At 55.4% G+C, this 9,789-nt stretch overlaps 1 protein-coding gene across 1 annotated transcript in view; it reads right to left on the bottom strand.

Annotated features, from left to right (window-relative positions):
- Nucleotides 1-9,783, bottom strand: part of Pde4a (phosphodiesterase 4A) — a 20,876-nt gene extending 11,093 nt beyond the window's left edge. The window contains exons 1-6 of the mRNA XM_033759594.1: nucleotides 9,650-9,783; nucleotides 3,382-3,573; nucleotides 3,066-3,102; nucleotides 2,910-2,980; nucleotides 2,070-2,119; nucleotides 1,815-1,927 (exon numbers count right to left, since the gene is read on the bottom strand). Of these exons, the coding sequence (XP_033615485.1) occupies nucleotides 1,815-1,927; nucleotides 2,070-2,119; nucleotides 2,910-2,980; nucleotides 3,066-3,102; nucleotides 3,382-3,573; nucleotides 9,650-9,777 (591 nt within the window). The 5' untranslated portion in view covers nucleotides 9,778-9,783. The remainder of the gene's footprint in view (nucleotides 1-1,814; nucleotides 1,928-2,069; nucleotides 2,120-2,909; nucleotides 2,981-3,065; nucleotides 3,103-3,381; nucleotides 3,574-9,649) is intronic.
- Nucleotides 9,784-9,789: the final 6 nt, after the last annotated feature.

Raw genomic sequence — 9,789 nt, 5'->3', positions numbered from 1 at the left:
TTTTAAGGGGGCATCAGAGCCCACTGGCGTCAGCAAGGACCTGGGGGGCACCCAGGGGCAGGGAGGGCGGGAGACCCACCTATCTCCCCTATGAGGTCACAGCCCATCCTCGGGCAATCCAGAGGCAGAAACACGCACTCGGACACTGCCCAGGTTTTTCACACTTGAAAACCCAGCGGATGCACCCTGAGACCCAAGCGCTTTCAGTGGGCATCAGAGCCCACTGGCGTCAGCAAGGACCTGGGGGGCACCCAGGGGCAGGGAGGGCGGGAGACCCACCTATCTCCCCTATGAGGTCACAGCCCATCCTCGGGCAATCCAGAGGCAGAAACACGCACTCGGACACTGCCCAGGTTTTTCACACTTGAAAACCCAGCGGATGCACCCTGAGACCCAAGCGCTTTCAGTGCCACACTTACAGGATGCTTACACACAGTGGAGACACCAGAACCCTGATGGCCGACATACTGTTAGGGTTCCAGCGTGTTTCCGACATACCCCTTCCACGAACATGGACCCACACCCAGACACACACTTGACACATCCCTGGCCACGCATTTCAAACACACACACACACACACGTGCACAGCAAGGAACACCTGCACACGCCTATCCAGAGCACAGTCACACTCTCAGTTGCTTGACCCACCCTCGAGGACACAATCACTTTCACGCTGGCACTTTCCCAGACAAGCCTCCGCCCACAGATGTATGCACTCCCCCCAACAAAGGCATCACCACCTGCACACTCGTTTCTGGATAGGCACCCACCCACAAAGGCTGCCACCACGCTACAGAACTCCAGGAAGCATCATCCAGGCTGCCTGCTCTCTGAATGGTGCCCCCTGGAATTGTGCAGTGCACACCATAGACAGCTGTACAGGGAGATCTTGTGCCCTTTCCCGCAGCAATGCGAACACACTCACAGTCACAAAGATGTAAGAAATACAGATTCTCCCCTAGATCAACTTTAAACTGTAGACAAACACACCTCTCGGGCAGTAGCCTGCACATATAACACACACATAACCTCCCCTCAGCACCCACTCTAAACACAGCTCTGCAAATCGGGAGCTAACAAAACCACAGCTGTACTGATCCCAAACCCCAGATACACAACCTCAGGTCACAGGAATGCACAACAGTCCCAGAAAGAGTCAGCTACAGAGACACACACACCCTGACGCACACCAGGTCCCTCCAGCCCCGAGGAAAAGCCAGAATCTACAAGAGATACAAGTATTCAAAGGGCAGCCCGAGGGACAGGCTCGTCCTATGCCCTACACGCATCAGCTTGGCCCACAGCTGACACTGCACCGGCACCTCACTGGGGGGGGGGGGGGGGGTTGCCCCTCCCCGCGTGGGCCATACCAAGGGTTTGCCCCGCCCACCCCGACCCGCCCATTACTTGGCCCCACCCACACTGGCCCTTGCTCTCATTCCATAGGGCCTACCCAGGAACTGGTCCCACCCACGATGTGGCTCACCCACCCAGTAGACTCTATTCCCAGCAGCTCTACCCCGGGAACTGCCCCACTTCACGGAATGGCTGACTCCACCCATCAGCCCCACCTCTTTACTGGCTTCACCACAGACCCTGCCCACTTTTGGCCCTTGGTCTTATTCCCTAGGCCCTTCCCAGTAATTGACCCCACCCCGACTAGCTCCACCCAGGGATTCTTCCACCCAAACAGCCCCGCACAGTGGTCGATCCACCAGAAGCACCGCCCACTAACCCTGGCTAGTGGTTGGTCCCTCAGAAGCCCCACCCACCAGTCCTGGCTAGTGGTTGGTTCCTCAGAAGCCCCACCCACCTTATGCGACGCCATCTCGCTGACTGAGCGGTAGGTCTGCATGGTCTCCAGCTGCTCCAGGCACCAGTCCAGCTCCTCCAAAGTTTCCCGGGCCAGCTGCTGACATGTCTCCTCTGGGGAAGGGGTGGCAGGTGCGGTGTCCGAGAGGGTCCCCAGGGACACTTCCCAGAGACCCCAGCCCACAAGGTGACCAGGGTGCAGCCGAGGGACCCCCGGGGATAGCAAGCCACGCCTCCCCCCCCCCAACTTAGCTACCTGACAGTGTGGCCTTGCAGACTGGGCTGGGGCCTCCCAGCGGGGATCGCCTGCAAAGAAGTGAGGCTCCCTTGTCACCCTGCCAGCCCCCCCGGGTCCCTGCCGCCTCCTTGTCACTCACTGGTCCCCTGCATGTGGTCACGTGCTCTGCCTGCAGCCTGCCACCGAGCCACGCCAGGAACCCATTTTACAGAGGAGGAAACCGAGGCTCAAGGAGGTACCGTGGCTTCTTGGAGAACCGAGAGCCGAGCAGTAAGACCACGTCCGGAGTTTCCAAACTTTGATTGCTTGACTACTCTGCTCAACTTCTCCAACCCTCTAGGATGCGCCTGTCCCCCTGACTTCAAAATGAGAAGAACCCATCATGTTTCCTCAGCACTTACTATGTGCTGGGCCAAGTGCTAACAGTTTTTACTCTGTCTCTGGGACTCCTCAGAGATATCAAACAGACACACAGAACGGACACAGAAGAACTAAGAATGCAATGCTATTGACCTAGCACACGTGTGGTGTGGCCTGGCCTGTGGCTGTTGGCCTCCCTACAGCACAACCAGACCCTTGGTTCTTTGTTTGTGGTACCAACGATCCAACTCTGGACCTTGAGCTTGCGAGGCAGGTGGTGGCACCACTGAGCTAAATCTCTGGCTCTGCTTTGTATTTTTTAAGCTCCTGTGGCTTAGGCCTTCAAACTGCAGTGGGCTCTCTGGCTCAGGAGATGTGACCTGAACAGAGGATCAGAGAGGTCGTGGGCCTGCCCAAGGTCACACAGCAGGGCTGAACACTGAACCTGCTGTGCCTTCCCCTGGTCATCACAGTTACTGAGTCCCAGCCTCGACTTACTTGTGGCTAGGAATGGGCACATTGGTCAGGAGTGAGAAGTTGCTTCGGACGCTGCGGAGACTGGCCAGCACCTAGGGTGGGCAGGCAGCAGTGAGGACAGATGCAGGGAAAGTCTGCAGTCGATTCCCTCCTGAGCCACCTGGGGAGGGGTCTCACCTGGGCAAAGGGCGTTACAATGAGGTCCTCTGCGTGCCTGCAATCAAGGACAGTGACTGGTCAGGGACCCACAGAGAAGCAGCTCTGGGGAGGATACGGGGGTCCAAAAGCCAGTGGGCAGGGAGGGGCGACAAGCCACTTACACCCCCCGAATGCAGATGTGCCGCCGGGGGGTGGTCCTGTCCGGGTGGGCAGGGGCTGCGGGGCCTAAGGTGGGCACCAGGATGAGAAGGGACGGGGCCCGGGGAGAGGAGGGGGAGGCTGAGGCAGGAGGGTTGCACATTCGGGAGCCGGCAGCAGGGAGAGAGTTGCTCACGCCTCACTGGCGACCGATGAGTTGCGGGACATGGTCTTGGGTGACATGTCATAGTCGCTGTCGGAGCGGTAGAGAAAGGACTCCCGGCGCTGGCTGGTGGCCGCCCCAGCGTGCAGCACAAGGCCTGGGCTCGCCTGCGAGTCCAGGGGGCTGCGGCCGGGGGACGGCGTCGGCCCATTTTCCGCCTCGAAGCTGCAGGGTGGACAGGAGGGAGGAGGGGTCAGGGAAGCCAAGACCGTGTCGGGGAGTTCGGGAGGCTGGGTTTGAGGGCACACGCCTGCCATCCCAGTCCTCGGGAGGCCAGAGCTTGGGGTCACCCCTAGTTCTACTCTGTGCTTTGCACCTCACACCTGCTTGCCTGCCAGAATCCACCCAAATCTGTCCCTGTCACCCTCTTATCCCTCAGCCTGGGGCCCTAGGTTCTTTTCACCCTGTGTGTCCTTCCCACCGCCGCCAGAGGGCATGCCTGAGCGCCAGAGTCTGGTTCCATCCCTCCGCTAGCTCAGATCTTTCTATGGCTGCCATCTAACTCAGGACAAAAGTCACTCTCCACTACTGCGAGTTGTGTCTGCTACCTCCCACTTGCCCCCTAAATATTCCTGATGTTGCTCTTCCCGGCCCCTCATGCAGCCTGTTTCTGTTCCCCAGATCTCCAGTGGCTCCTCTTTCTGACCTCAGCTCAAATGGGCGTCAAATCAAGGAAGCTGTTCCAGGCCAGCAGTAGCGAGCCTGAGGCAGGAGGATCTCAAGTTCAAGGCCAGCCTGGGCTGTATAGTGAGTTCCAGGTCAGTCTTAACTACATAGTGAGACCCTGTCTCAAAAACAAACAAACAAAAAACTACAGAGCACAGATTTTTTGTTCTTGTTTTGACACAGTCTCTCTATGTAGTCCAGGCTGGTCTTGAAAACTATAATAGTCCAGGCTGCAGTGATCTTCCTGCCTCAGCCTCGTGAGTGCTGGAATGACAGGAATACTCCACCGAACCAAGCGTCTTTCCTTTCCTTTTCCCTTTCCTTTTTGGCTTTTTTCAATACTGGATCTCACTGAGTAACTCAGGCTGGCCCTGGGCCCACATTCCTCCTGCCTCAGTCTCCTGACTGTGGGACTGCAGGCATGCGTCATCACACCCAGGAAAAAGGTCTACCGTGAAGATAAACTGTGACTCAGTCTTTATCAGAAGCAAGGTGACCTTGAAGGGCAGTGGAAGGAATCACACCATGTGGAATTCTTTCAGTAAGAATTACTGAGGGGTGGGATGTAGCTCAGTGGTAAGAGTGCTGGGCTAAGCATGTGAGAGACCCAGTGTTCAATCCCTGATACCACTGAATAGATAAACGATTGTGTCTTATTTTTGTTTTTTTTTGAGACAGGGTCTCCCTGTGTAGCCCAAGCTGGCCTCAACTCATGGGGATCCTCCTGCCTCAGTCTCCTGAGTGCCAGGATCACAGGTGTGCGCCACTGCGCCCAGCAAAGGAATGGAGTTCCGCCTTCTTTTAAGTGTAGTACTGGGGACTGAACTCAGGACTTTGTGCATGGTAGGCAAGCAAGCACTCTACCACCCAGCTGTACTCTCAGCCCTAAATTACTATTATTATTATTTTGGTACCGAGGATTGAACTCAGGTCCTTATGCTTGCCAGGCAGGTGTGGTGCCACTGAGCTAAATCCCCAGCCCCTAAGTTATTTATTAAAAAGAGAACATCAGCGGTTCTGTGGCCTACCTTGCAAGCACAAGGACCCGAGTTCAATCCCCGGTACCAAAAAAAAAAGAACATGAGCCAGTTGTCTAAAGACAGTTGCCCAAGAAGAAATACAGGAGTCAAAGAGTATAGGAAATATCATTTTTCACGACTTGCAAATTAAAACTTCGGGGCTTGGGTTGTAGCTGAATGATACAGTGCTAGCCTAGCATACAGGAAGTGCTGGGTTCAATTCAGAGCACTGTAAAGGAAGAGTCCTAAAAGTAGCTGGGCATAGTGGCACACACCTGTGATCCCAACACTCAGGCTGAGGCAGGAGGATCACCAAGATTTCAAGGCCAGCCTGACCTAACATTGTCTCAAAAAACAAAAAAGACAAGCTAGGTATGGAGACGTATACCTATCATCCTAGTACTCAGGAGGCTGAGGCAGGAGGGTTGCTGTGAGTTTGAGGCCAGCCTGGGCTCCATGTGAGTCCAAGGCCAGCCTGTACTATGTAGTGAAACCCTGTCTCAAAACAACCCCCAAGAAAAGCCATAAGTGGAAAGTTATCCCATGTTCATGGACAGTGGGGACCAAAACCCAGAAGTACCAAACACGCTGTCTTGGAGGGAAGGGTCATGAGTCACCAGGCAATGACGCTAACAAGTTCTCTCTTGCACTTTGAGTCCCATGCAAAAGATGCCTGCCAGGACCAAAGGTGTGCTCTGAAATGCGTCCCATGCTGCACTCAGCACGTCCCACAGCAGTGGGTCCCCAAGGCGGTGTTGCAATGTCAGCATTAATCCCAGAAACTCAGAGATCAGATCCGACCCCCAACCCAACTTTCTTTTTTTTTTTTGAGAAATAGAAAAACCCATTCTAAAATTCACATGGACTATCAAAAGGATACAAACTGCCAGGCTTAAAACAAAAAATGAACAAAGAGGACTTGGCTTCCTGATTCAAAACCTCCCCAAGGTTGCAATAATGAAAACGGTGTAGGCTGGGGATGTAGCTCAGTGGTACCACACTTGCCAGGCCAGCACAAGGTCCTGAGTTCCATCCCTGGCCCCAGGGTATGGGGGTGGGGTGGGGGAAAGACTGAGAAAGAAACTCTTGCATATCTGGCAAGGGTATCAGGATCACTCAGTGTGCCTGTTATCCCAGCATACAGGAGGCTGAGGCAGGGTGGTCCCCAGTCTATGTGTGAAATTCATGTGTGCCCCATATGAACCGTGCACACTGACTAGAAGTTTTTTTTTTTGGTACCGGGGATCGAACTCGGGATCTTGCACTTGAAAGACAGGCGGCAGAACCATTGAGCTAAATCCCCGGCCCAAATATTTGCTCCTGCCTCTTTTATTTTTGGTACCAGGGATCCAACTCAGGTCCTTGTGCTTGCAAGGCAGCCGGCGGAACTACTGAGCTAAATCCCTGGCCCTTAGAGGTCATTTTATACAGTGCTTTAAAAAATTTAGTTTTTCGAGACAGAGCCTCACTGTATAGTTTGTGTTGGTCTTGAACTCATTGTGTAGCCCAGGCTGGCCCTGAACTCCTGCCTCAGCCTCCCAAGTGCTGGACTCAGGCGTGCACCACCTGGTCCAGCTTATGCAGTGCTTTTAATCATGTGGTGCATGAAACAAAGTTTCATGGTGTGGACCAGGGGTTTAGCTCAGTGGGGCTGCCCCCTGACTCACAAGCTCAAGGTCCTGAGTTCAATCCCCAGAACCAAAAATAAACAAAACAAATTTGGGGGATTCTACCGCCTGCCTTGAAAGTGAAAGGTCCTGAGTTTTTTCTCTGATATCAAAAAAAAAAAAGTGTTTTTTTTTTTTTAATTAGGGAGGCTTGAACTGTAATAATAAGATATTTCTTGGTTATGTGTGTGTGTGTGTGTGTGGTACTGGGAATTGAACCCAGGGCTTTCCCACTGAGCTACATCCCAGTCACTTTTTTTTTTTTTTTTTTTTTTTGGTACCAGGGATCAAATTCAGGACCTTGTGCTTGTGAGGCAGGCAGTGGCACCACTGAGCTAAATCCCCCACTCCCAGTCACCTTTTTGTATCTCTCATTTGGAGGCACTTTAAATTACTAAATTGCCCATTCTTGGCTTGAATTTGCCATCCTCCTGCCTCAGCCTCCCAGGGTGCTGAGATTAGAGCGTGGGCCACCACACCTGGCTATGAGACACTTGTGTTCTTGCTGTGTCTGCCATTATCAACATGCTTTGTATCCAGTGACCTATTTATGTCAACGAGGTTTTTTTTTTGGAGGTGGGACAGTTTTGAGACACAGTCTTGCTATATAGCCCAGGTTGGCCTTGAACCCAAGGAGTTCCTCCTGCCTTGGCCTCCCGAGTGCTGTGGTTACAGGCATACACCACCATGCTGGGCTGTTGCCATAAGTTCTGTAAGTGGGTCCTGTTAACATCCTGCTCCTTGAAGAAACAAGCAGGGAGGGGTGAAGAGGGGTGGCAGCCTCACTGCCTGAGACTTGAGTCCCCCTGCCCAGCCTGGAGTTCCGGGCTTCAGCAGGGCTGAGGCTGCACCTCCATAGGGGACCCCACCCCCTCTCCACCCAGGAACAGAGCTGTGGGAGGATGGGACCCGGCCCCAGAGGGCGCTCAGCCTCCTGGTGACGGCTGCTCCCCCCCAGGGGACTCGGCTCGCGTCAGCAGGAGCCCTCCAGGTGTCCTGGCCAGAAGTGAGCTCTCTTGGGGCAAGGCTGTTTGTGCAGAGGAGGGGAGGAGGGCCTGTCTCCTGGGCTAAGAGCAGACTGCGGGGGTGGGGGGCATGACCACCCCTGGAATTGGACCCCAGAGCCACAAGCTGCGTTCAAGGGTGGCTGACAGCCTCACACCACAGCCGGGCTGCTGGACGCCCCTTAGAGTGACACAGCCAGCCCGACTCTCCCTTGAGCAGGCTGACCGCTCAGTAGCATTCCAGTGGTGTCACCTGCCTCCACACCTGTGGGACCCCCCCCCCGGCATGCCCACATGGGCTCCAGGACATTAAATTAAACTCCAGAGGATGAAACAAAAACAAATTATAATAAAACCAGACATGGACAATTGCCGTTGAATGGCCACATGCCAAGCACTGGGCTCTTTCTGGGTACCATTTTGTTTGTTTCATGTTTTGAGTCACGGTTTCTCTATGTTGCCCAGGATAGCCTGATCCTCCCACCTCAGCCTCCCCAGCGCTGGGAAGACAGATGTGCTCCACCATGCCTGGCTTGGATACATTTAAAAGCCCCATTTCCCTGACAATAAAACTGAGGCCCAGAGAGAACGAATAACTTGGTTAGTGGAAGTACGTGGCCTTGAACGGGGGCAGCCAGCCTGCTATGCTGTACAGAAACTCAGTCACAATCACCGGGACTGTCCCCTCAGAGGAGACAGAGGAGCAGGGTGGAGCCCCCCCACCAGCCACCGGTACCACGGAAAGGTCTGGGGTTCACTTAGTGAAGGTCACAGGGAGGCTGAAAGCAGGCACTGGCCTGTGTCTGCTGGGCGGGCACATGGTGCCAGGTGACACAGCTGTTTGTGGGTCTGGGTGTGCAAGAAGTGTTAGCACAAGTCCAAGGGAGGGAGCCAGATGTGGTGGTGTACAGCTGTAATCTCAGCATTTAGGAGGCTGAGGCAGGAGGGTTACCATGAGTTCCAGGCCAGCCTGAGCTACATAGTGAGACCCTGTCTCAAAAAACAAACAACAAAAAAAGTGGGGGGAGATCCGTGTGTGCTCGCAGACGCCTCGGGAAACATGTTTTTCCAAGCCTGGCTGGCCCATGGAAATGCGCCACATGGAAGTAGGGCTTTCCCTGTCTGCGTGGGTATGAGCTGCATCCCTATGCCTGCTGGGGGCAGGGGTTTTGGTGACAGTCTTCCGAGATGATCACATTGTTTTCAGCCTGTTTCATGGATGGGCCCGCGTGGCTGCGATCTGTGTGTCACCCGTGTGTAGCCATGGGTCACTTGTGGTTCCTCCCGGCACCTCACACCTAGTACAGTAAACACTTGGTAACCCCCAGGGCCCTTGGGTGGGTGCGACTGTGTCTGACTGGTGTGCGCCCCGTGTGCGTCAGCCTGTGTGTGTCCGTCTGTCTGTCCCAGGTACCCAACGGGGTGGGTGTAGGGTGGCAAGGTCATTGCTATAAAATTCAGGGAACTTAAAGGCCACTTCCTGGCCCCGGCGCTACCCTGCAGGCATCCAGGAACCTCCCCGCCCCGCCCCCATCCCAGCTCCCAGCCTGGTTTTCAGCCTGGCAGCCCCAGCTGGTGGGGGGGCGCGTAGTCTGGAGGCTGAGCAAGGGCAGGGCCTCGGGGACCTGGCTCCCCGCCAGTGGTCTGGGAGCGGAGGCCAGGTGACGCTAGACGCGTGTCTGCAGCCAGGGCCAGTGCCACAGCCCAGGATCAGAGGCGCGAAGGGGCAGCCGAAGGCAGGAAAGGCCCAGGTCCCGGGACCCCGTTGTGGGGGTGGCCCCTCAGGAATCCCTCAGCACCTTTAGGGCCAAGGAACGGACTGGGGTCTCCCCAGCACGGCAGCGCCCTCTGTTTGCCAAGGAGGGGACTGGGCCGGGGCACCCACCTGACAGATCTGCCCGGCCGGTGTCGACGAGAGTCCTCACCGCTGAAGAAGGTCGGGGACTCTGGTCCCGGGGTCAGGACCAAGGCAGGGGGCCGGGGCCGGACCCGGGGTGCAGCGCTGGGGCGCATGGGAGCCCGACG

This window comes from Fukomys damarensis, unplaced genomic scaffold (genome assembly GCF_012274545.1).
Source record: "Fukomys damarensis isolate Sample0158 unplaced genomic scaffold, DMR_v1.0_HiC HiC_scaffold_37, whole genome shotgun sequence".
NCBI classification, from domain to species: Eukaryota; Metazoa; Chordata; class Mammalia; order Rodentia; family Bathyergidae; genus Fukomys; species Fukomys damarensis.
This window is presented reverse-complemented; position numbering and strand designations above follow the sequence as displayed.